The 27,364-nt window shown below is 39.2% G+C and overlaps 1 protein-coding gene across 1 annotated transcript in view; it reads left to right on the top strand.

Moving 5' to 3' along the window:
* Positions 1 to 26,136, top strand: part of si:ch211-246m6.5 (von Willebrand factor D and EGF domain-containing protein) — a 59,862-nt gene extending 33,726 nt beyond the window's left edge. The window contains exons 17-35 of the mRNA XM_066656490.1: positions 674 to 778; positions 4,902 to 5,016; positions 5,658 to 5,911; positions 8,951 to 9,170; positions 12,410 to 12,547; positions 12,986 to 13,144; positions 15,266 to 15,430; positions 15,968 to 16,527; positions 16,726 to 16,930; positions 17,979 to 18,074; positions 18,268 to 18,363; positions 19,918 to 20,013; positions 20,163 to 20,258; positions 20,395 to 20,490; positions 20,605 to 20,700; positions 21,335 to 21,430; positions 22,025 to 22,120; positions 25,193 to 25,290; positions 25,613 to 26,136. Of these exons, the coding sequence (XP_066512587.1) occupies positions 674 to 778; positions 4,902 to 5,016; positions 5,658 to 5,911; positions 8,951 to 9,170; positions 12,410 to 12,547; positions 12,986 to 13,144; positions 15,266 to 15,430; positions 15,968 to 16,527; positions 16,726 to 16,930; positions 17,979 to 18,074; positions 18,268 to 18,363; positions 19,918 to 20,013; positions 20,163 to 20,258; positions 20,395 to 20,490; positions 20,605 to 20,700; positions 21,335 to 21,430; positions 22,025 to 22,120; positions 25,193 to 25,290; positions 25,613 to 25,633 (2,808 nt within the window). The 3' untranslated portion in view covers positions 25,634 to 26,136. The remainder of the gene's footprint in view (positions 1 to 673; positions 779 to 4,901; positions 5,017 to 5,657; positions 5,912 to 8,950; positions 9,171 to 12,409; positions 12,548 to 12,985; positions 13,145 to 15,265; positions 15,431 to 15,967; positions 16,528 to 16,725; positions 16,931 to 17,978; positions 18,075 to 18,267; positions 18,364 to 19,917; positions 20,014 to 20,162; positions 20,259 to 20,394; positions 20,491 to 20,604; positions 20,701 to 21,334; positions 21,431 to 22,024; positions 22,121 to 25,192; positions 25,291 to 25,612) is intronic.
* Positions 26,137 to 27,364: the final 1,228 nt, after the last annotated feature.

The raw sequence follows: 27,364 nt of genomic DNA, 5'->3' as shown, positions 1-27,364 counted from the left end.
TGTATTGCATGGTTTCTTGGGGTGGTCTCTGCTGTGCTCAGCAGATTATTGAGGCTCAGGAGAAGGATGCTGATTTTGATGGTGATGTGGTGATGATAATGATGATGATTCAGAAATTAATTTCAGCCAAAAGCCCTGACTTTAACTTCTCCTTCAACACACTCCACACAACTTAGCTAGCGTGCACACACTCACACAAACACACACACACACACACACACACACACACACACACACACACACACACACACAAAATCACAGACAAATACTCACTCGTTCCACATGCCTTTCCACACACACGTTCTAAGAGGTGTAAGGAAAGCCTTTATAAATATAAACCATATGTGCAAATGGACTTGGATAATGAGTAAATGCCTATTTTAAGGTTCACCCACTGTGGACAGAGTATGTATAATCAGCATTGAACAGAATGAGAAGAAATTTGACACTCTGGAGCCCAGTGGCAAGAGTAAGCCCAAAGGGTATAACGCCCCCCAGCATTGGGCAATGGGGCAGTGGGACTATGCTCTCCAGAATGATGGAGCACAATTAAATTAATTTGCCTCTAATTGGAGTGAGAGCAAATGATCCAACATAAGTATCTCCCTCATACTGTCGTGCTTGCTCTCTCTCGTTGATTCACTCTCTCTCTCTCTCTCTCTCTCTCTCTCAGGTGTCTAATGATGGTATAGTTGTCAGTAATGTGAAGGTTTTGACACTGTACGATGGTGTGTGTCAGGAGTGTGTTCCATCTTCTTCTGGACTCTGTAAGTTAAAGGTAATATCATACACATGCACATGAACTCAGAGACAGGCACATACAACTCCCATACTCTGAATTACTGGTGGGCGATATGGCAAAAATACATTATCACCATATTTTTGCAGGATCACAATCACACTCCAGGTATTTCTTCCATCTTCTGCCTGAAATTACATACTCAAATCTTGAGACGTGAATAAACTAGAGGCAATTTTATGAAGTAATGTTACTTGAAAGCCTTCAGAATTTTTAAAGATATTGAAATGAACCTTTAGTGGTCAAAATATGAACAAAACAACAAAATATTTTAGGCACTTTTCTAAGTTTAATTTGGAATCTTCTTTGAAATCTTCCTTTGGAATCTTCAAAGACCCCAACCTCTCCATAAGGAGAATTATTAATTTTACTGCAGAAAAAAAATATATATTATCTAAGCTGAATGGCAACATTTTACCTTCCTTGACAAACTAATCTCATGTCCTTCTCTAAATGGCTTTACACCCTCACCAAACAGGAAAAAAGCTCTGACTCACCTAGATTTATTCTGATATTTAGTCTTGTTTCTAACACAGTACTCTTCCCCTTTAAGGCCAGACGTGTTGGAAAGACGGAGCTTTTCCTGATTGGCTGTAGACTGAGGCCGCCTCCCTCACTCCCCTCCTGTGTTTAATTGGTCTCAGTAGGGAAAGGGCAGACAGTGAAAGGGATCTATGCTTTGAAAGCTTATTTATTGTTGCTTATTTTGATTGCCGTTGCCATATAAAACTGTGTGTGTCGTCTCTCGCGGTGTGCGTCTGTTAGGCATCAAAGCATGGTTGCTTCCCCGCCTCCTTGGTTGAGCATCGCCCCTGATTGGTCTATAGACTCGTTAAAGCTGAGAGCCCAATATTTAAACTATTTTTTTTTATTATTTGTTGTACTTTATTTTGAACTGTTGTTTTTCTTTCTTTTTGCAAGTACTCTTTAAACAAACATGATGATAACTAATGAGTGGACTGACACAAATTTGGTCTTGTTTTGAAGGGGACAACCTACGTAAGAGCTGGTATCTTTTGTGTGTGTTTGTGGGCTCTTCAGGCTTCGTGGCGCCACAGTTTTTTTTTTTTTTTTTTTTTTTTTTTTTTGCGAGGAAGAGATTTCATGTATGGAATAGTGAATTCTTTTGGTTTTAATTCATTTTAGAGTACATTATCCATGTCCCGAGAGTCTGCCCATTCGACTGATGTGTAATATGTACACAGTACGTAAACAACTTATAAGAACTGCAGCGGATTGTATGTGCATTAGCACGATCCAACGATCTCCCTGTTATGGGATCTAAAATCATCATATCGCACACCCCTACTCTGAATACTTTACACTTGTGGGAATGTAGCATTCTAATAGTAATAATAACCTAATAATAGCATTTCCATATTCCAGACATTGAAAGTATAGACTATATACAATTTGAAGAAGTAATTCATAATATGTTATGTTTCTATTTATGATGCTGAATTGTGAAATTCTGTCATTCATACTTTTAGGATTATTTAACATGGGAAAGATATATGCTAAATGATACATACAAATTTAAATAAGCTTTCCTTCTTTTTATTATTTTTATTTTTTATTTAAACTGATTTGAACATGGGCGGCACGGTGGTGCAACAGGTAATGTCGCAGTCACACAGCTCCAGGGACCTGGAGGTTCTGTGTTTGAGTCCCGCTCCGGGCGACTGTCTGTGAGGAGTTTTCCCTGTGTCCACGTGGGTTTCCTCTGAGTGCTCCGGTTTCCTCCCACAGTCCAAAAACACACGTTGCAGGTGGATTGGCGACTCGAAAGTGTCCGTAGGTGAAGGACTGGCGCCCCCTCCAGTGTGTATCCCCGCCTTGTGCCCAATGATTCCAATTAGGCTCTGGACCCACCGCGACCCTGAACTGGTTTTAGATAATGAATGAATGAATGAATGAATGAACATGCAAGGGACCTGCTCAAAAGGTCAATCCCATTATGAATCAAACATTAGTGGTCAGTAATCTGAAAACCAGCTTCCAATGAGGCATGGGTATTTTCTGTTCAGAGGTTTCCTAACTATCAATAAGACACAGTGAAAAGGAACACCACAGACAAACTTCTCGTGAAGTGAGTGTGGTTTGGAGCTGTGAAGTAGCAGGAAGGCTGTAAAAGCAACTTAACAGTGAACACTGGAAAATGATTAACTCAACAGGTAGGCAAACGCAGTTTATAATACTAGTCAAATGTTAAAATCCTCCAGAATGGAAAATATGATGTTAAAATGTAGTAAAACACTCAACTTTGAAAATCTTCCCAATCTCATTCATATAACAATGCTTTTCCACCCATTATTTTCTGACAGTTGTGTGGGACTATTACTACATTTACTAGGAATTTGATGTCCACACACAGCATAGGTCACACGTGTTAATCTTGTGCCACTCTGTGAGCTAAACCTGGTGCAATTAAACCTTCAAACCCTCTTCAACATGGTAACTCAGTCAATGATTCAGTCAGGTTTATATGGCAAAAGCCTCTTCTAGTCAAGAATCCTGTTTAAATTGACCAAAGCAATGGTCACAAAATTCACAATTTAATGTTTTTCGGAAATCTTTCATCTCCGTCCATTTGTACCAGAGTCACCTCAAAACTGACAGCAATTCATCTCTGACCATCTTTATTGTCCACCATTTTAACTGCATCTTTCTATCTATACATTCATCTCCATCCAGCTGTCCTGCTGCAAATTCCCCCATCCATCTGTGATTGCATTAATCCCACCATCCGTGCATTCATCTGCTCATTTCACCATCTATCTAATCATCTATCCATCAATCTACCCATCCATGAACACTCTGTCCATTTCATCATGGACCTTATGATTATTTATTACTGCTATTACATTGTACCATTATACCATGATTATATAACTATTTATATCATATTATATTTATATTATATAAAATTATTAAATATAACTGTGCAAATGTCCAACTTAACCTAGACTTTAATTTATGTATACAACATTAGATATAAGATAATCCATCTTTCTAAACTAAAACTTTCTAAAAGTTTCTCTACCCATAAGATAATCAGCAATTAAAGATTTCATCTATGAGAAAAAAATAGCCTCACACTCATTTCAGACAGTAACACACTATCCACAGCTGGTTGTACCCATCCCTCCACTGTAAGAAGAACATTTGTAAACACGTTATGGGTCTGAAAGGACATGGCGCTGTATATTATTGTGAAAATTAAACAGACATGAAAGCCAAAAAGTCAATGGACTGCTCAGATCAACATTCAGAGCTGAACTTAATGCTGGATGTGTGGTGTGTGTGTGTGTGTGTGTGTGTGTGTGTGTTCGTGTATATATATATACATATATATATATATATATATATATATATATATGTGTGTGTGTGTGTGTTTAGTTTTGTGTAGATGTGGAAAACAGAACAGAATGTTGTTCATGTCACGACACGAGAACAGAAATAAGATCTTGCTTGACCCAACAACACCCCCCCCCCCCCACTCTCTCCTGAGCTTTCTTATAAAATTTTATGATGAGGAAAGAGCATTGGAGCAAAGTATTTTTTTACTTTATCACAAAACCGTCTGTGGACGTCTTCTTATCCAGCATTTCTTCTGTAATGAAGGTTGTTCATCAGAAACTTGTTCCTGTTTGCGCAGGAAAACTCTCTACTGTTTTGGGATGGTTTTACACTAAATGTTGGAACATTGTTGTGAGGATTTGATGACATTAAGCCATGAGAGCACTAGTGATTTCAGGTAGATTTTGGATGATAAATTCTGGATCACTAATCAAACTCATCCCAAAATTATTCGATGGAGCACTTTCACTTCAGAGGACACAGTTTGACTGCTCACCGTCTCAGTGCTGGGGGCTTTACTCCCTTTTAACTTTAGATTATATAGTGGGTGAGGTGTCTAAGGACCTTTGAACATATAGTGTACCATGTACCTGAAACTATGGGCCTTGTAGCTCCTGTACAAAACTAAAACAACAAACTTCAGAAACGTTTCTCAGCTGAGTGACTACATTAATATTTTTGTGCTCTCTCTCTCTCTCTCTCTCTCTCTCTCTCTCTCTCTCTCTTTCTCTCACCCTCTCAGAACCAGACGTGCAATATAGAGGGCATGTGTTTTTCGGATGGAGAAACAAACCCATCCAGTCCCTGTCTCCTGTGTAACTCCACAGCTTCCAAATACACCTGGACAATTAATCAAGGTTTCTCAAACTTTCCTGTTTGTCCAAACACATCTAGCAACTAGTGTATTAAGCTTGAGGTTAAATTCAAATATAGATTGTAGTTCTGACCTGTTGCAACAGAATAAGCTGGCCATTCCTAAGCCCAGTTTCTATTATTTATCAGTTTAAAGTAACACTACGTAAGGTTTTGCTATTTTTATCTCATGGACTTGCACTTGCATGCTGCATAGTATATTTCGTTTTTACAACACTGTCCTGAAATCAAGGGGATGGGGAAGGGACTGAAGGGAGGTGTGGTATTTTTCTACCCTCCTCCAAATATTACATACTGTAGTTTCTGCAGTGCTGTGTTATTAATAGCAACAACAAAGTCTACACTCTCCTTATTACAGGTCAGTGAAACATCACAATAATTTTGAAGCTGTAATGTTAAGGTAAAGTTACTACCTAGTGTTTCTTTAAAATATTCTATTCAATGTGGCATACCTTCGCACAGGTCATATTTTAAGTTTAATATTTATTGACAAAGATTTATTGGCTTAGTAAATGAATGTAATATGTTGTGATTTTATAATTATTATTGTTACATTATTATGATATGTTCTGAGAAAAAAAAAAGACTGATACAAATGTCAGATTCGTCCATGCTCTTTTCCCAGACAATCGTGCTCCTGTTTTCCTGCCTCCGGGGGGTGCTCTGCGGGCATTTTTGGGTGAGAGGTTTGTGTTTCCACTGGAGGGGACGGACCCCGAAGGCTCAGAGTTGCTGTTTGAGCTGGTGTCTGGACCCCCAGGGGCCTCAGTCACCCCTGGGGGTTCTCTCACCTGGAGAGTGGAGTTTCCAGAGAAAACACACACTTTCACATTCACCATCATGGATGAGTGTGATGCCCACAGCACACACACTGTACAGGTGAGAGAGAAAGAGAGATAATCCTACATCATCCTGCTTACATAAGCCCTTATAGATGTTAATTTGTAGGTTTATGTCAGTTGTCATGAAAGGCTTAGGTCTTATGTAGCTTTTAAATATGATGATTTGATTTTATGGTCTTAATTTGACAGTGTTCCACATTCCAAGTAACTTCTGTGCTGAAAATACCCCTCCTGCTCCATACAAAAAAAATTGGACAGACATTGATTTTGACATATTCTTCCACTCTTTATGCTGATAATAAGCATGTGTTTCTGCCTCCTGGAGCTTATTAAAGTCTGTGTGTGTGTCTCAGAGCATCACTGATTAGCTCCAGCTTCATCCCTAATCATCTGGAGCTGGACGGATGCTAACGAGCCGAGCTCCTGAATCACTAATGAGCTTAAAACGTAAAGAATCTCATCACAGAGAAAAAGAGGTGAAGCTTCGTGATTAAGGTCTGATTCACTCTCTGAACCTGGACCCAGGTTAAAGAGCCTCTTCAGAACATTTATACAGCAAAAATAGAAAACTAGATTAATTAAAAATGCAGCAAACATATTGAGTAAGAATGTTCTAAAGGTCAAACAGTTTTTCTTTGGGTCACTAGAGGTTCAGGAGCTTATTACTTTAAACTTCACCTTACTTACAACTTTATTTTTCATAATGTGATGAAATTATGCATAGTTTTAGAATCAGCTGAGGAAGGTCAGACAGCTTTTAAGAACTGTAATTTATTACTTCACACATAACTACATTTAGATAAAATAATTTAACTATTTTAATGTCAAGCATTAATGGGTAAATACAAACCCAATTTCTAGAAAAGTTTGGACACTTAAAAAAAACAAACTAAAATATCATTTGCTAATTTGATTTGTTGAAATATTTTGTTTAAAGTAACACTACTTAAGATTTAATCCTGGGGCTCCCCTAGTAGTGTAGTGTAATTGTCTTCAATGCCACACTTAAAGGCAATGTTTAATCCAGTACACTTTTTGTAACATCCAGAGGATGTTTCCATTTGGTAGTTCTCCGGTCTGTTTGCACACTGGAAAAAGGTCAGTGTTTGTATGCAGCTCTCGCTTGTCCGAACTTGCTCAGGCATTCAGCACGGCTGAGAAAATCTGGAGGAATTTGGATGGTGGAAAGACCTCAGAACCTTGTGGGTGTTGATCTAACAAAAAAGCTACAAAATTAAAAAGCTTGAGGTGCAAATGAGTTTCTGTGGTAATTCAAACAATGAATATATACTTGAAAGTTAAACTCCAACAACAAACAATCAACAGTCAGCTTCTTACTCAAATATACTGTTCTATGTTAAAAGTTGCAGAGCTCTTGAATGAACAGAAACTAGAGGGAGGAGTTTGTTTGCTTTGAAAACAGTAATTCTCCAGAAACATCTATGTTGCCTTTAATTGTTAAATATAAAGAAATTTTGAAACTGATGTCTGCATCACACCCAAAAAAAAAAAAAAAGCTGGGACAGATGCATGTTTACCATTATCTTTTTACATCATCTTTTTTATTATACTTTTTAATCTTTTGAGACTATACTAAGAACTGAAGTTTTACAAGTGGAATTTTTGGCCATTCTTGCTGTATACACGACTGAACTGCTCAAAAGTCTATGGTCATTGGTGTCTCCTCTTCATGATGTGCCATACATCAATAGGAGACAGATCTGAACAGCAAGCAGGCCAGTCAAGCACACACACTTTGTCTATGAAGACATGCTGTAACTCGTGCTTGGTGGCAGCTTACTTCTCTCCAAAATACCAATAATATTCTCCACATCAATAGTACCTTCACATATATGCAGATCACCCGTGCTATGGGCACTGATGTATCCCCATGCCATCACAGATGGTGTTTTCGCACTTTTCGTTGGTAACAGTCTGGATGGTCTTCAGCACGTTCAGCTTTGAGTCCAACATTAGTTCTTTTCAAAAACAAGCTGAAAGTTGGACTTGTCTGACCAGGAAACATGCCTACACTATCTTTCTGCCTATCACAGACAAATTGCGGTATAATTAACATATGGCATCCTCGTTGCATAACACAGTTTCACGTAGCATTTCTTTGATGCAGTAGCCGATTGTGTTACATGACAATAATAATTTTTTACGTACTCCCCAGCCAATGTGGCTATGTCCATCACAGTAGCACAATGGTTTCCCAAAGAATACAGCCTAAAGGGCTCAAAGGCCACATTCAGCAGCAGTTTCCGGCCTTGGCCATCGAGAAACTTTTCCTTGAAACTTTTCATGATGCTATAAACTGTAGATGGTGAATGACCTAAATTCTTTGCAATCTTGCACTGAGAAACATTATTTTTGAACTGCCTGACAATTTTCTAACAATTTGTCACAAAGTGGTGTCCACCCTTTTATTGCAAATCCTGAGTCATTAATGAATGCTTCTTTTATATCTTTCATATTCACCTGCTTAAAGTATTCTGCTACAGAACAGTGTGACATGAATTTTTCACTATTATTTTGCCCTTGTTCCAACATTTTTTGGAGTCTGTTAATACTTAATGTGATTATGTTTAAAGAGCACAATGAAGTTGGTCAGTGAAAACACTCTAAATCTTTTTCTTTGTACATTTGTCCATTAAAAAGTTTCAAAAGAATTGAAAAATAAGAGATTCATATATTAATTGCATTTTATGAATGTCCCAGCAATATCTGGATATGGTGTTTGTAACAATAGTAACCTCTTTTTTCTCTAGTGGAATAATCAGCTGGCACAGTTTGCTGTTTTTCCAGGTTTAACTTTGCCAACAAAGGAATCACAGTTAAGAGTAAAATACGAGTTGTTTTACCATGTCTCATATCACTGTAGAAATGATGCAAGGCTTATTTCTTGAAGGTTTTTTTTTTCTGAGTGCAGGGAGCTTATTTAGAAGATTCTGGATCTGTAAAAATCTGTTTGATCACAGTAACAATACATGCACACAATGATTATTACACTATTATTCTTATTTTTTTTTTCTGAAAATGGACACAAACACAAAAAATTATATGTGTGTTGTAGGTGATTGTGATGCCCTGCGAGTGTGTGAACGGAGGTTCGTGTGTGACAAATGTGGACCGTCCTCTAGGCAGCGGGGAGTATGTGTGTGTGTGCCCTCCAGGATTTTATGGAAACATGTGTGAGGAGAAGGCAGACTTGTGTGAGTCAAATCCTTGTGGAGCCGGAGTGTGTGTGAACACTGTGGGAGGATTCAGGTGCAAATGTCCCTCTGGACTCAGAGGTATGTAAAAATATAATAAAAACAACAAACTATGTAAAAAATTAAAAAGTGATCATTGTGTGGAATTAACAGTGGAAAGTGTTTCTGATAAAGCGGACAGTAAGTGGAAGTGGTAGGAGGTATTTCTGATAGTGGCCAGAGACCTTTCAGTTGTCTCTTCAGTGTTTAATATTTTTTTCTCTCTAGTTTTTCGTGTTATGACGAAGGCTGGTGTGAGTTTAATAATGTGGCTCAGTGGGGGCTGAATACCTCACTTTTCCAGACTGTTATTTCAGCTTTTTAATCATGTTATTTTTGTGTTTTTCACTCAAGAAGAAAAATAAAGTGAATTTCTCAAGCATTTTAATGCTGTTTTTCATTCTCAGTGAGTGACATGGCTAAGCACATGTTTGTACGCTGTGTTTTCTGTTTTATAAAAGAAAAAAGCTCCAGAAAGCTCCATAATAACAACAACAACAACAACAACAACAACAACATAAAACAGCAAAAGCACAAGACATGAGCACTTTGCTGTGGGCAGTCTCACTTCATAAAAATGGCATAGGTTTTTTGAGTGTGTCTGGGACAGTCTAAACTGTCTCTCGTCTCGTTCTACCCACAAGGGTCGTTTTTTTTTCCAAACTTCAGTCTGAGACCACTTTCTAGTTAACAAACATCTTTTAAAGAGATGTTTTTGTCAAAACTGATAATTATGCCATTTTCAGTCTGACACTGGAGCTATGAGGATAATTATAAGGTTTGTTTAAGTGAATGGCAAGAATGTACCATAAAAAATGGACTGTGGCTTATGTTAATCTTTTTTTTGTATTTTACAGGATGTGCATGTGTTTATGTATGCGCATAATTTATGACTGCTGTACACAACCATTTCAAAAGGTTATTTCTGCTACTGCCTATTTAAGACTGATTAATCTACATTTCTTTAACAAATTAGGTGCTTAATAATGCAGTATATTGGAATGTGAAATTCTCTGGAGTTATTGTGTTACTCTAGTATTTTTGTGGACTTTGCTACGGTTTTGGATCAGCAGCTGTTTTACACATTTCACACAAACTCTGTCCTTGGCTTTCCCTCAGAGGAGAATAACACACTCCCAGTCACTAAAACACAGAAAAAAAACCCACAACTTGCTGCTAGCACAAACAGAGGAACAAAACAGTTTGAACAGACCAAGACATGATGATCATCTTGTGCATTGTAAATGCATTTTGTGCTCTTTACTTGTTTTATGGACAGTGACAGATTGAAGATGATGCAGTTGTTACTACATAGAGAGATTGATACAAATCCCAAAAGTGCCTGTTTTTCCCTGTGTGTCAGAGAAGTGTATTTTTGCAGAATGGAATTTTGGACACGCTGTATACATCTGAATAAGAGCAGAAAAGTGTTAGAGCTGGAGCAGATTTCAGATTTTCCTGAATATTGGCTCATTGTCTTTGGCCATACTGCCTGTTTTCTGGCCTGTTTATTACAGATTTCATATTAAAAATGTATGATGATTTTTACAACCACATATCCCCCCCAAAAATCTGAGACAATTTGTAAAATTTAATTAAACTAATGGGCAGCAAGGCAGCACAGTAGGTAGTGTCGCAGTCACACAGCTCCGGGGTTCCGGGGTTCTGGGGTTGTGGGTTCAAGTCAGACTCCGGCTGACTGTGGGGAGTTTTGTGTTTTCTCCCCGTAGCCATGTGGGTTTCCTCCAGTTTCCTCCCAAGGTCCAAAAACATGTTGTTAACACATGCTGCGACCCTGAACTGAATGAATTAATTAAAACAATCATTTGTGAATTGTTTGCTCTCCTGAACAAATTTACCTAACCCAATTATAAAACTATTTGGGTATGTTGCAATCATCAAATTATAAATGGGCTAATATTTACAAAATATAATCAAGTAGGTAATAGGATATACTCTTTACCTACTTGATTAAATTTTGTAAATATAAGCCAATTTATTATTTAATGCCTGCAACATACCGTATTTTCCGCACTATAAGGCGCACCGGATTATAAGGCGCACCTTCATTGAATGACCTATTTTAAAACTTTGTCCATATATAAAGCGCACCGGATTATAAGGCGCATACAATAGACGCTACAGTAGAGGCTGGGGGTTACGTTATGCATCAATTAGATGGAGCTGCGCTAAAGGGAATGTCAACAAAACAGTCAGATAGGTCAGTTCAACTTTATTAATAGATTACAACCCAGCGTAGTTTAAGGTAAAACATGTAGTGCAATGTTAATATACCCCACATAGTGGGGGGGGGGACTTTTCCTCGATTCAATAATAATAATAATCACAATATAGTAACACTCGAAATAGTGCAAAGCGATAACAATATATCAATAACTCAACGTTGCTCAAACGTTAAAATCACACAACACACAAAATAAACACGTAAAGCTCACTTTACTAAGTTATTCCTCTATTCCCGTGTTCTTCTGCGTGACTGATCGCCTTGAGTTTAAACTCTGCGTCATATGCGTGTCTCTTAATAGGAGCCATTTTGGGGTCTTTACATAAAAAACAAATGGAAATGAAATATATATACCGGTATATATCCAGCATGCAGCGCGCGCGGAAGAAAATGAAGTAGGCGGCTGCTTACCGTAGTTGCGAGACCTGTTGTGGCTCAATATAAAACTAAGGAGTGTCCAACAAAAGGCCACAGCCATGAGGTGTCATCGTTCAAAACCAACTGCTAAACTTAGTTAGTGAATTGTCAAACTGTTAAAAAGGAACATGTCTCATTGTAAGATTGCAAAGAATTTTGTGGAAAAATTAGAAATCTCAGTTCATGTAAAGCAAAGACACCACTGTTGAATGCGAGTGACCTTTGAGACTTGAGATTGAAGAAATCATGCTCACTGAGAAATCACTATGAAGAATTTAGCATTATGGACTCTGGAGATCTTTCACATGACACAGTCCACTGTTGCAACAAAAAGAAAAAATATTACACAAGGAAAAAGAGATACCTTTGAAAGTTTTTTTTTTTTTCAGAAATCCTGCCTAGTTAACTGGGCCCAAGCCCATCTCAGATGGCCCTGAGGAATCTTGGAATATTGTGCTGTAGTCAAATAAGTCCACATTTTAGCTTGTTTTTGTAAAAAACTGATTTTGAATTCTCCATATCAAAATTCCCTAACTTGATTGATATGAAGTAGTAAATGAAACTGTCAAACAGTCAAAAATGCAAACCAGAGCCCCCACATAATTTTTGTGTGTTGCAGGGTTGACATGTCATGAAGATGTGAATGAGTGTGAGGCAGCAGTGTGTTTCTCTGGTGTCCGCTGTACAAATTCTTTTGGCTCGTTTGCCTGTGGCAGCTGTCCTTTAGGTACACATGGAGACGGCATCACCTGCACAGGTAAAACACTGTTACATTATGTACAAATGTAAGATACCTGCATGTGTGAAAAAAAACTCATAAAACAATTCACATGAGCAAATTACACGCACAGATATAAACATAGGTAAATCACCTGTACAAGTAAAAACACAGGTAAATTTTCCATACAGGTAAAGTCTCATTACAAAGATTATAGTCCATATAATCTGTCCAGCAATGCATTCTGTTATTATATACTACAGATAAATCACCTGTACATGTAAATTATACACTGCTAATTTTCACATTGATTTCCTTTTAAATTGTTGTGGATGTGTGTTGTTTTGTGTGTGTGTTCAGCATGTAGAGAGAGAGAAAGATTATTTCAGTGATGTTTAACAGTGCAGTTATACTGTTATAATAAATCTCTCTCTCTCTCTCTCTCTCTCTCTCTCTCTCTCTCTCTCTCGCCCTCAGTACAAGATGTCAACAGTACCGTTGTTCCAGGTCTGTCCAAACTGTCCCTTAATTCTCCATCACACACTGGACAGACTCAAAACAGTCAAGACAATCAACACACTCAACGCACCGACCCTGCACTGACTATCCCAGTGTCCAACAAACAACAGAAATCTGGTGAGTCTCACCACCTCCAGTACTATCCAAGCCCTCCATTCATATCAGTTGCCTTCAGTTGTAGATTAGGACTGAATTGTTTATGTTTACACTCTATTGGACAGTTAAAATCTGAGCCACAATAACACATATCCATAGAGTGCAATTTAGGGGAAACTATGTAAAGTAAAGCACATGACTTCAAAGATGAGTCAAAGATCATCATATTTAGCCATGCTGTACAGAAGTTGAACAGTATTCTATGGAGTGATAGAGCAAAAACACACAGCAGTAACATTTTCTTCAGTTACAAAGCATAACTAAGGGGATTAAGTTAAGAAAATTTTAAGGTGGCTTGACAAAGTTGTTGGCCAATGTCATTGTGCTAAGCTAATGCCTGGTTATCCCTGATGGTTGCTAATGTTTTGCTAAGCCATTGCTAGGTTATCCCAAGAGGTTGCTGAGGTGTTGTAAGGGTGGTTGCTAATCTGTTGTGGGGCTATTACTAAGCTATCCAATGTTCTAATTCACTGCTAGACTTTGCTGTATTATCTCATTGCTAATTTGTTTCTAGTCAGGGTTTATTTTAATAAGTGATGTTTATGTTTATAGACCATATTGCAGTATTGTAACTTTGGAAAAAAATCATAATGTGTGTGTTTGTGGATTTGGATCTATTTTTTTTTTTTAAAATCTATTTATTTTTTATTTATGAAAACTCTGGATCCTAACCAATATGAATAATTTAATAAATGAACACCACTCACTGTAAAATGAGTGATTATCTCTGACTCACTGACATTAACATGGTCTTTAGTAATAAATGACTATCTCTGAACAAAGGTTTTGACTAATAGGCCAATATTGATCATTTCTCACCCTGTACGTGTGTGTGTGTGGGGGGGGGGGGGGGGGGTAAGGGGTTGGATCAGGCTTGAGCCAGCAGCATTGTGGGTATTTAGAGGTCAAGGTGAAGGATTGAGAAACAGTGTGGGGTCACTCACACACAAACGTACACACACACACACACTCTTATCCCACCAAAGTTTTGTGGCCAAGCCAGTGCTTATGCAGTTCTTCTTCTGAAATTAAGGTTATTTGGATTTTGTTCCACTTTTTTGAAATAACTGGTCTCTTCACTTCCAATTCTGCTTTACATTAGATTCTAGAAAATTGCTATGAGGATTTGATAGTATTCAGCCACATAATAATTAATGAGGCCATGTATTGATTTTGGAGGATGAGTTCTTGGCCTCAGATCATCTCATTAGATTGCCCTCTATCTTTCCACAGAACCCATAGTTCCATGCTAAAAATGTATACCATTCAGACACAACTCTTCACAATGGGCATTTTAACATTAGTTTCATGTGCAGATGCAACAGAGCATCCCATCCGTTTTACACAGTAATAAGCAGGTTTTGTGTGACACCTCACTGATGGCTCTGAAATTACACTCATTTTTTATGCTTGTTATCCTCGTTATAGAGTGTTAATGGTGTAATTGGCTGTGAATGTGTGTTGTGCCTCCAGCTCTTTTTTGGAGATGGTTTTGTAATTAGCAGCTGCCTCTGGAACTTTAGCTTGATGTGCTCTGTGTGTGTCACTTCCTGATGTTTACCTTCAGCGTCGGTAGTCTGTGTGAATAGAAGCAGGTTTAAAGTCATAGTTTAGCAAAATTAATTTAATTTCCTTCTATTAGAACCTTAGTGAGGTCAGATACTGATGTTTGATGATTAGTTCACTATCATAAATCATTCCTTAGTATTGGCCGAATTACCATCACTCAAGAGAAAACAGTTCCACCGCTCCATAGCCCACTGCTGTTAGCAATGTGATAACTGCATTCCTAATATCTTAAAGAGTGTTGGATTATTAAGAAATTTCTTGCAAAATCGATTATCATTATTTACGCATAGATAACATTATTGTTATTGGTAGAGTGACTTCCATTACTTATTAGCAACTTGTTGCGCCAGTGTAAAACTAAAGCTAGCATAAGACACTAAACGTGTCAGCTGATTAGCAACATTTGGAATAAAGAAGAAGAAAATTGTGAATTCTATGAATTTTATTGTGTTGCTACTTTTATTGTGTTGCTAACTGCTACTTCATTGTTGAGAATCCTTATTCCCTGTCCAGGAATGCCCGATGGGCGTAACATGTCCAGCTGTATGAGCCGACCTTGTTTTCCCAGTGTTCAGTGCATCGATCTGAGGCCGCCCTACGTGGGTTTTGTGTGTGGCAGATGTCCGCCAGGTTACCACGGCAATGGACGCACATGCACCAGACAAATAAAACACACAGGTGAGAGGTTCAACATCTGTCCAAAGTTGTTGCTGGAAACTGAGGTAAACAAAGGATTAATTCATTAGTGATTTTCTACAATGACCTGAAGTTTAACAACAAGAGAGAGAGAGACAGAAAGAGAGGGTGGGAGGAAAGAAAGATTATAACATGAGAATTGCTATAAATTGAGTTGAACTTATTAATTACTTCATTAACTGTGAATGAGAGAAAATAAATAAGAAAAGAAAGAAAGAAAATGAAGAAGTACGAAATAATATCACATGGAATGAAAAATGTAATATCACTGAACAACTAAGCAACAAATAACATGAAGAACGAATTAATACAAAGAAAGAAAGGAATAAGAAATGAATAATGGAAGGAAGCAAGGGAGAAAATGTACAAAGAAAAAATCAATAGAAATAAGAAATAAGAAAAGAATCAAAGAAAAAAAGAAAGTAAGACCCCACTCTCTTTGACTTTAATTATGTGAGAATTCTTCCTTTAAGGTTTCCTTTAATGTTAATTCACTTATATATTTTTTCCACTCATTAGCTCCTCATCTAAACCACCTCAGAGACTCCAGTGGCTCTCTAAAATCTCCCACATCTCCAAAATCTCCTCATCTTCACCTTCACCTGGCCTCTGATGCTTTTGCCCAAATTTACCAGCGTCCATCCACAGCTGTTAAGACCACAGTCAAACAGATAAAAGAAAACAAGCCCCTCTCACTGACACCTGCACCAGTCACAGCGAGGAGAGACACACGCCGACACACATCTTTCAGCAGGAGCACAATTACGTCACACACTCCAACACATACATATACAGACGCTCACACACACGGCAACGCCTTGCCCCCTGACAACACCAAGATATTTACAGGTGGGTTTGTAGGCGTTACACCCAAAGTGACCCCGAAAGTGACCCTAAAAATGACCCCACCTCGCCAGCAGCTGCCAGAGAGACTGAGCCTAGTCACTTCACCTCGCTCAAGGCCAATGACTGCCGCACTCACTGCCGTGACCTTTACCCACTCAGAGACAGAGTTTTCTGCAGATGGAGATTTGGGTGTCCATCTGGAAGAGGTGGGAGACCCTCAGCCACTAAAGCAGGCAAGTTGAAAACAGAAATATATAACCCTAAAATTGTTATTTTTTTATTATTATACGAATAGACCCACTACAGATGAGTGATATAAATCCTTTAATCTACACCTGTATCTTTTTCATAGTTTTAGGAGACACAGTGCATCCAACAGTAAAGGAAGGTTCAGTCATTTTAAATATCCCTGTGTCTGAACACTTCTACAGACTGCTTTCACCACAGTGGGGCGACAGACCACTGCCCAGCACAGTGTCCAGCACAGCCAGAGTGCCACATCTGCACAACTGAAGGACAGGAGGGTTACCTGTGGTGATGTCACATGTTTTCCAGGTGTCCAGTGTGTTGGGGAGGGGTCATACAGATGTGGCAGGTGTCCATTGGGCTATACAGGAGACGGGATCTCATGCAGAGGTAAACACATCTATTTGTACACTGCAGGAATTAAAGTAATATTTCTGTAAAAAATTTCCGTCTACTTAAATGTAATGGAAAATGAGTAGAAACAGTGTTTCTAATAAAGAATCCATTGGAGCAGTTATTGGATTGGAAGGAAAGCTTGGGTGGCTGCTAGAAGTGTGCTTGTTAGGACAAATGAGACACTGTCCCTGTGTGGGTCCTGATGTCTGAGTGCACTTATGGTTACACTGTACTGAACAAATGGTACCATCGATCAAATTCTCAAAACATAAAAAATAAAACAAATCCTCTAAGAGAATAGGGGTGTTACCATGATGTCCAGCTAAATCTATATAGTGCTTTTCCACTGCATGCTACCTACGTAACTCGATTCTTCTCTTCTCTGCTTTTTTGCTTTGCCATTAGGCAAATTTAGTACCTGGTACCTGGTAACAGGTACTTTTTTTAGTTCAATGCGATCTGAGTAGGGACTAAAATGTGAGGTGTAAACCGTGTAGTGTGCTAATAGGTCAGAGAGACAAAATATGCAGATCTCCATCACAAACTAGCCATTTGTAAAATCGCATTTGTTTTTGCTAGACAAATCAGCAACACTTAAAATTACACTGTGGTGTTTAGAAAAGGTACAAATGTACTTTGGAGTACTTTGAATGGTGCAACAGCGAATGGAATATCTATATTAATTTCTCTGAACTGATGCATGGAACGTCTGTTCAGTCCCAAAACAAAAAGAAGACATTAATAGAAACGTAATAACATTTAACGTTTCTGCTGGCCTTGTTGTGGTTCCCAAGTCCATGGTTCCCATTGATGGTGCTTTGTGATGTAACCAGCTACATTTCAAGTGGAAGCCATTATAACTGAAAACCTACCAAGTCCCAAAATGCCTGTAGAGTGAAGTAGAATGTGTACCATGCAGTGGAAAAGCATCACAATTGTGGCTGGAATCACTGTGCCAGGTTTAAATGTTATTGACAATGGCCTTTGTGATATGTGTGTGTGTGTGTGTGTGTGTGTGTGTGTGTTTGTGTTTGTCTGTAAGCTGTGTGTAGGCACCATTGTGCCAGGAACATGGAGTGTGCAGCACCCAACATCTGCCGCTGCAAGAAAGGATTCACAGGCCTTGACTGCCAGACAGGTAAACACACACAAACAAACACACACATACACACACTCACACATCTGAAGTCCAGCAAGGATACACTGACCTCTCTCTTTAGTGATGTGTGTCTCTAACCTCCACACACACAACATTACTGAGATTAGGGACACAAACATGACATTTTGTAACAAAACTCAATAATGATCATTTGACCACCCCCCACCCTCAGCTATCTGCAACCCTGAGTGTGAGAACGGAGGACAGTGTATAGCTCCTGGAGTGTGTGAGTGCAAAGAGGGATATCATGGAGAGACATGTGAGAGAGGTAAGATATTGTGTGAAAACACTTCCACACTTACCTTATACTGTCACTGAAGGACCTCTGGTTTGTTGAGCTGCCACAGATCTAGCCCCTCAGGCTTTGGAAATCTCTTAAATTCAAAATGGGGAAACCACTGGCAAGAAAAACTCTGACTTGGAGGACCAGTGTGGCCTAGCCCTTGGGGAACCAATGGCAAAAAACAGGGAGACAACTCACCAGCGGTAGGATGTGCACCGGCTTTGAACAGTTGGTAGAGCAGCTGTCTGTGATGCAGTCCAGACCCAGTAAACATCCCATCTCTGACAACTCGATGGTTGTTCTGCATAATGTGAGACACTCACTTGCTTAAGGGCAAGGCTTCCCTGCTCCCCCAGGATACGTTTGAGATTCCACAGGAGGATTCAAGGCATTCCTTCACTTCACTTTCTCTCACCAGCGGAGGTCCTTTAGAGTTTGAGAGTTAGTGAAACACCGTTCAGAATCGAAAAAAGGATTTGTGATCCAATACTCCAAGACCAGTACCTAACCTTACTAAAAATATTCATGCATCTGAATGCCATCAAATCCTCACAGCAATAATTCATCATCTAGTGTGAAGTCCCAAAAGAGCAGAGAGTCTACCTGCAACAAAAAGGAACCCACTCTTGAATAATTGCCTTCATTTCAGAAGTGTTGCGTGAGCAGGTGTCCAAATACTTTTGGCATTTGCTGACCAAGTGTGAGAGGGTGGAGGCCGATCTGAGGCAGGTTTGATGTACGACTGTGTTTTATGTTTTCCGCTGTTGTCTTTATTGTTTTGTTCCCTATATTTTTTTCTGAAGCTCTGTGAAATATGAGCGGTCAGCACCAGCCTGCTGTGGCTAATGCGTTTTGTGATGATGAGTTACACACCATAGATACCATAGACACACACACACACACACACACAGAGGCAGTGTTCTGATGAAGTGCTCCGTTTTGAGTGTGTGTGTGGTTGAGAGTTATGAGGTGCAGTGTGATGCATGGCTGCATTTTGTCTCTCTTTTTCTCTCGTTCTCTCTCTGTGTGTGTTTGGATGTGTGTGTACACAAATGTCCTGCAATAAACCAAGAGACAAACACTTCTAAATATCAAAATGTTCCTGACTTTGTAAAGTGCTTTGACTAAGGCCCAATATTTTATTTTTCAAACTTAAAGAGCAATGCCATTCTCCTTTTTCTCCTTTACTCCTTAAGTAAGGCATTATCTTAGATTTTAGAGCATTGCTTTGAGGCCACATCATCATTTGTGAGGTCATGTTGAATGTTATTTCTGGATCACAAACTCCACTCCACTCCAGCTCACCCCAGAGATATTAGATAGCGCTCCATAACTTAGCTCATCGCAGGACTGGCAGACCCTTGCTGTCAAACAAGCATCCCTGATGGTGTATACTGCCCTGCCACCTGTCAGCTCACATGCACATAAACATCTTGGAAAACTCACATAAACCCCTATATGTGCCCTGACATAGCCATCGTCACAATATATTTGGCCTCATGTTCTGACATGTTCACATGTGTTTGTCTGTGTGTGTAGCTCTCTGTACCTCCCCGTGTCTGTTTGGTGGATCCTGTGTGGGGCGGGACACATGCTCCTGTCCTTACGGCTTTGTTGGACCCAGATGTGAGACCAGTGAGTCCAAACAACCATAAGTATTCATGGATCCATTACAATTAGGAGAAAAATAGATTTAGGCTCAATCTAAGAATATATATATATATATATATATATATATATATATCCCCAAGTTTCTGTTTGATGTGTAACATATTTGTTTGCAGTGGTGTGTAACCGTCACTGTCAGAATGGAGGAAAGTGTGTATCACCAGATGAGTGCGAGTGTCAGCCAGGCTGGACAGGACCATCCTGTGACACAGGTGTGTGTGTATGTGTGTGTTTATTTGTCCTTTGCTCTGGCTGACACTGTGAAGGTGGAGGTCACGCTTTAAACCTGAAACATTTTTGTCCACTCCATTTCTACATCACTGTGTATGTGTTTGTTTGTTTCTGCAGCTCTGTGTAACCCAGTGTGTTTGAATGGAGGTGTGTGTGTCCGACCAAATTCCTGTTCCTGTGAACATGGTTTCTATGGAACATGGTGTCAAAATGGTAATTCACACATAAGCGCATGTGCCCACACACACGTACACACATACACACACACACTTTTCTCATATATATTATTTATTTTGTTAGTGGCTGACTTTCTCTCTCTTTCCTTAGCTGTTTGTAGCACCCCCTGTAAGAATGGAGGTGTGTGTGTACGTAATGGTGTGTGTTCATGTTCAGAGGGATACTCTGGCACACACTGTGAGAAAAGTAAGGATAATTTTTTATCCGTAATACTACTTACTAAACTACTAGTGTAATAATAATAATTATTCTAATACAATATTTTAATTGTAATAAGCATTGTTTGGGGCGCCACGGTGGGGCAGCAGGTAGTGTCGCAGTCACACAGCTCCAGGGACCTGGAGGTTGTGGGTTCGATTCCCGCTCCGGGTGACTATCTGTGAGGAGTTGGTGTGTTCTCCCCGTGTCTGCGTGGGTTTCCTCCGGGTGCTCCGGTTTCCTCCCACAGTCCAAAAACACATGTTGGTAGGTGGATTGGCGACTCGAAATTGTCCGTAGGTGTGAGTGTGTGTGTCTGTGTTGCCCTGTGAAGGTCCCTGTGGTGCCCCCTCCAGGGTGTATTCCCACCTTGCGCCCAATGATTCCAGGTAGGCTCTGGACCCACCGCGACCCTGAACTGGATAAGCGGTTACAGATAATGAATGAACGAATAAGCATTGTTTGAAGAAAATGCACAGCTTATGTAATTCCCAGGTATTGGTAATTTGTTTGTTAGTGGTCCCTGTGTTATTCCTTGTGTTCCCAAATGGTCCCAGGTGGTTGCTAGTGTTACTAATCGTGTTGAAAATAATACTAATTATAAATGCTCTGTTTACTGCAGGTGTATGTGAACCAATGTGTATGAATGGAGGCAGGTGTGTGGGTCCAGGCATGTGTGACTGTGTCTCAGGTTGGAGAGGGAGGCGCTGTGATAAACGTGAGTATGAAATTCGCATACCTCCAGAAGCTTAACAATAAGAAAAATATCTGGATAATTTGGAGAATAGTATGTATCAGATTGTCTTTCCCATATGTTGTTTATTAGGGGGACTTTTTTATTACTTATTAGGTCTGACCATTACCTTGTTCATACAGGCAGTTCAAATCTGATCTACTCTTCATTTCTGATATAAGCAGGACAGATGTTCTGCAATCCAATCAGCAATAAAAAAATAAACTAATTTGATTCAAGCCACATTTTGTTTAAAATCTGATCTGAACATGATACAGTTTGACCAGTCACATTGGTAGGCAGAGCTTTTTACCTTCCCACACTTGGCATACGCACACATAGATTGTTACTACTACAGCCAATGCAGCTATGAGTCTGATCAACACAGATCTGATTTCTTCCTTTGTAACCTGCAATGTTGAGACTCTTTTTAAAATAATGACTTAAAAACATATCCAATTTATCTGCCTTGTGAACAAAGCCTAGTTGTTTACCAAACTAATATTTTTTCATTTATATCAAAGCATTTTATCAGTTTCGATATTTACTTTTTTAATTGTATGAGGATTTGTGTTTCAGCGACATGCCTTCAGAAGTGTCTAAATGGAGGAGAGTGTGTGGCACCAAACACCTGCCACTGTAGTCCAGGTTGGCAGGGAACATTGTGTCAAACACGTGAGTAAAACATATTCTTACACACACACATTATATAGAAGTTACTACTTTTTATATTTGATATAAAAAAATCCACTTACATAAGTAGAAAATTCAAAGAAAAATCATTACAACTGGAGTTTAAAAATGGTCTAAAAGCTACAGTAAACCTGGAACCCTTATCCGCCATGCAAGCCCAAATATAAACAGCACCTAATGGCAATGTTCACAATTGAAATAAAAAACAAAATACTGTTTATAAAATTCTGAAGAGGTTTCCTCACTAAGCTCTCCAGTCTGTTTGTGCACTGGAAACAAGTCTAATGTGTTTATGAAGCCCCAGTGTCAGTAACCAACTAAAAAAAAACAAAGAGGCTCAGTCAGGTATGCTAGGCTTCTTTTCTCTCTGCAAAGAGTCGCTCCTTAGGTGGGTAATAATGACTTATTTTTGCTCTTTCAAATTACTCAGGTAGAATCCCACTTGTAAATTCGGGAGGCTGCTAACTTTATGAAAGTAAAGTGCTAAAAAACTAAACAACTCTAGTTACTAATTAGTTTCTATGGTAATTCAAACAGTGAATTAAAACATACAGACAAGTTAAACTTCAGCCACATAAAAAAAAAAATTTTTTTCCTACACACATACTGTTTCACCTTAACTAAGCCTCTGAACATAAACAAGAGAGAACAGCACTTCCCCACAACCATAGATGTTCCCCTTAAAGCTTTCATCTTTGAGAGAAAGCGGAAAATAATGCTTCAAACTCACTTCAGATCTAAACTTAGCCTCAGCAGTTTATGCCCATCTTTCCACTGTGAAAAGAACTACCCAACACAATGGATCTTAAAGAATGTGGAGATGTCGAGAAGCCCACACTAAGAAAAAGAAATGGACACAAAAGTAAAAGATTTGCAGATCGCACAGAGAAGCTGTTGGTGTTCTCTAAACATAGTTTTTTCTACTCTGTATACTTTGTTGACAAAGGCAAACTGGAAAAATCTAGTAAAATCTATATGTTTTCTACCTGAAAAACTAATCTCTGTGGCTCAGTTTATCTGTGATAGTACTCATCTAGAATCAAGACAGTTTAAGGAATACAATGTAAGAATTGATGAGTGATACCCCTACCTGCTGCTGGGTATAATTCATGTTTACGGTACTGTCGCGAAATCAAGCCTCACACACATCTCTCTCTCCCTTGCACGCTCGCTCACTCACTTAAACACGACAGGCTCTCGCACACACTCTTCCTGCCTCTCTCTCACAGACAAGCACCTCTCTAACATTCTCTCTCTTTTACCCACTCACTCATCAAGTGATGTTTACAAAAGTAGCAAACGGCTCTGGGGCTCCAGCTGATTTTGAGCAGGGGGAATATGTGTAATCAAAAAAAAAATAATGTTGATTACATGATAAAACCCATATATTGCTCATATTACACACTGGGCCATGTTATTACAACCATAAAGTTAACTTGGGTGGTACACAGGCTGTTATAACCACAGCAACTGACAGTAAAGCACTTATTACTAGAATCGATGTCCAGTGCTAAAAACTGAGCTAATCCAGCTAAAGTAAGCAGGTGCAAGCACTCATCCTAGTTCATCAGTAACTCTCAAAACCGCATTATAACACTGTCCTCAACAAAGCTTGGGTTCCACCAACACGATGTGTAATTTCAGTCATTTAATCCACATAGCAACCGGTGAAAAGCATTTATTGCAATACGCAATACGGAGCTAGATACTTCTTGTAGCATAGGCAACCATCGACCTGTAAGCTATGTGCTGTGAAGCATTACCCATTTCTTAAGTTTTCTGCTCAGTGATTCAGAAGTTGCTTAGTGCAGTAAACCAGCAGAGGATCCCCCGTAGCCGCAACAAAGGCTCTTTTGTCCCTATTACAGCCCCGTGGAACATTACAATCATTTAGAAGCTGTAATTTTAAGGTTGGGGCGGCACGGAGACACAGCAGGTAGTGTCGCAGTCACACAGCTCAAGGAACCTGGAGGTTGTGGGTTCGATTCCCGCTCCCGCTCCGGGTGACTGTCTGTGAGGAGTTGGTCTGTTCTCCCTGTGTCTGCGTGGGTTTCCTCCAGGTGCTCTGATTTTCTCCCACGGTCCAAAAACACACGTTGGTAGGTGGATTGGTGACTCAAAAGTGTCCGTAGGTGTGAGTGAATGTCCCTCCAGGGTGTATTCCTGCCTTGCGCCCAATGATTCCAGGTAGGCTCTGGACCCCCATGACACTGAACTGGATAAGCTCTTACAGATAATGAATGAATGAATTTTAAGGTAGAAACACTACATAGTGTTCCTTTAAGACTACAGGACCTGAGGTTAGTCTCTACTGCTCTGCTTAGACTTAATTATAAACCCAATCACTAATTGAGTGAGTTCCTTGACCCTGCAAATAACACAGCAGGAGTAACAGAGACAGTATACAGTTCATTATAATGAATAGGGTTTGTTTATATTTTAATCCACCTCATTTCTTGTCTGTTTAGAAAAATGTGCTAAAAAGCTCATTTGAAACAGCAGCAAATATGAAGGCCATTAGTTCACCTTCCAAATCTGTATACATTTGTGTTGTGTGGGTGTGCATGTCCTGTAATTGCTAGCATTGTTAGTATAGGGTGTGGGGTTTCTTGGACACAAAGCTTGAACACCTTCCCCCTCCATTAATGATCTGCCATAAATATTACAAATAACCAGCATTTATTTATTCATTCACTGCTCTCTTTCTTTTTCATCCCTCTATTTACTCGATTCCATTAAGCTCCTAATGGGCTTCAGTGAATCTCTCAGTGTGTACAGTTGTAAATCCTTTAATTTCAAACAAATAATCTCTCACAAGGACAAGCAATCCCCTACAACTTCCAGTCAAACTTCCATTTTAATAACACCCAACTTGTGCAGCATAGTTTCTGATATAGTGGCCAGGTGTACAACGCATGACTCTTCCAGTTGGGTGTTAATTAATAAATAATATGAAATGCATTTCTATTCAAATTCTTTAAACCTGATCTCCACTGTGAAGATAATGTAGTGTTGTTCTGATTATGTTTGCTCTTATTGTGTGCTGTTTTACAGCAATCTGTGAGCAGAAGTGTGTGTTTGGTAGTCGATGCATTAGGCCCAATGTGTGCGCCTGCAGGACGGGATACACAGGCTTACTGTGTGATAGAAAGGTAAAGCAATTCTGCTCTCTCTTTCCTTCCTACACACACACACACACACACAAAAATACATATACAAACATGCCACACAAACACTCTCAATCACATTTTGAAATATGCAATTAGAAGTAAAATAGGCTAGATAGGAATTTTTCTTGTATATATATTTTGCTGTATTTGGAGGAAAACAAAAACTTTATTTCTTCATAGACAACTATGTAGTGTACTGTTCTTTAATAATTTATTTTAATGTATTTTAGTAATTGTATTTTGATTATGTGGACCTCACAGTCACGTAACAAGCCTAAATAAAGACCTCCTTTCTTCCCCCTAGCTTCCCATTCGTCAAGGGTGACAGAGGGGACAAAGCCTGTAGTGAAGACACTGGCCACACCTTGTTGCTTAGCAACTGCAACTAGATATGACAACTCACCTGTAAATACCTGCAGCCTATTTACAAATATTAATTTATGTATAAGTATATATGTTTTTGTACATTACTTTTACATCCGGTGAGGTTTACTGTTTATGTGTAAACAGCTAGTGTAAGCAGAAGTAAAATGTTCTGTAAGATTTTTTAGAAAAGCAGTGAGATATCTCTCCTGAGAAGAACACACACAATGGAGACAATTTAAATTAGCCATTCACTTGTAGTATAAAATCACACACAAAACACACGTTACAAAATGGTCTTCAACATGTTACATGTGTTTCCACATTTCCACTAGAAAGACCTTTAAAACCACTGAGTTTGGAAAATTAATTAAGTTCACATTTGGACCCAATCCTTGTTGTCCTCTGTTATCTTGGAATTAAACTTATTTTTTAACATTTTATTTTAAAACAATCATCTAATGTTTACACTGTGTCAAAAGCTTATGATGTGCAGACCAATAGAAATGCTCCAAAGTGACCTTGAACAAAGTTGTGTTGCATTAACCCTCTTCCAAAGATACACAGATTTGAAAACAAAGAAAAGTATAAACATTGATCCAGTGTGTATTTAAAAGGTTTCAGACAATTAATACATGTATCTCTATCCCCACACACAAACACACAGAGTGTAATGAGTGTAGGTAATGGAGGATTAATTGAAGCAGTTTCTGTAGGATTATCTGGGATTAAAACAAACATAGACATAAACTGAGCAACAAGACATTTCAAATGTTTAAGATATTTAAGTTATTGTTTTCTGTTCTTTAAATGTATGTGTTTATATTTATGTACCTTTTTTGGACCTGTATCTCTTAATAAACTACAGAATACATTCATTCATTATCTGTAACCGCTTATCCAGTTCAGGGTCACGGTGGGTCCAGAGCCTACCTGGAATCATTGGGCGCAAGGTGGGAATACACCCTGGAGGGGGCACCAGTCCTTCACAGGGCAACACACACACACACACCTATGGACACTTTTGAGTCGCCAATCCACCTACCAACGTGTGATTTTGGACTGTGGGAGGAAACCGGAGCACCCGGAGGAAACCCACGCGGACACAGGCAGAACACACCAACTCCTCACAAACAGTCACCCGGAGCAGGAATTGAACCCACAACCTCCAGGTCCCTAGAGCTGTGTGACTGCGAAACTACCTGCTGCGTCACCGTGCCACCCCTACAGAATACAATACACCAGAAATAAAGACAAGACATATTTAAACATTGGTGGAACATCTTAGAATATCCAGTATCAGTTAGCACAGGAACCTAAACATGCTTTTCCACTGCCTGGTACCTTCTCGACTACTAGGCTCAGTTCTATTGCTTTTGCTTGCAGAGCACTGATTGGCCAGAGAGACTTGTCAATTATGATGAAATGCAGATCTCCAGCACCAACGAATCTGTAAGCTCATAAAATTGTCATGATCTTTTGATGAGATTTAAACTCTACTTGGGTTGTTGGCCAATGAAAAACTCCAGTGAGACACGGACATGCAACAAGGAATTAAAAAATCTACTACTATGTGAAATGGGGTTTTGCCATGTCACCAGAGCTGTACCTAATGGAAAGGAAACAGGGACCAGGGCTAAAAAGCATGTTGAGGCATGCCAAGCCAAGTTAAGTAGGTACTATGCAAAGGAAA

This window comes from Hoplias malabaricus, chromosome Y (genome assembly GCF_029633855.1).
Source record: "Hoplias malabaricus isolate fHopMal1 chromosome Y, fHopMal1.hap1, whole genome shotgun sequence".
Taxonomy (NCBI): Eukaryota; Metazoa; Chordata; class Actinopteri; order Characiformes; family Erythrinidae; genus Hoplias; species Hoplias malabaricus.
This window is presented reverse-complemented; position numbering and strand designations above follow the sequence as displayed.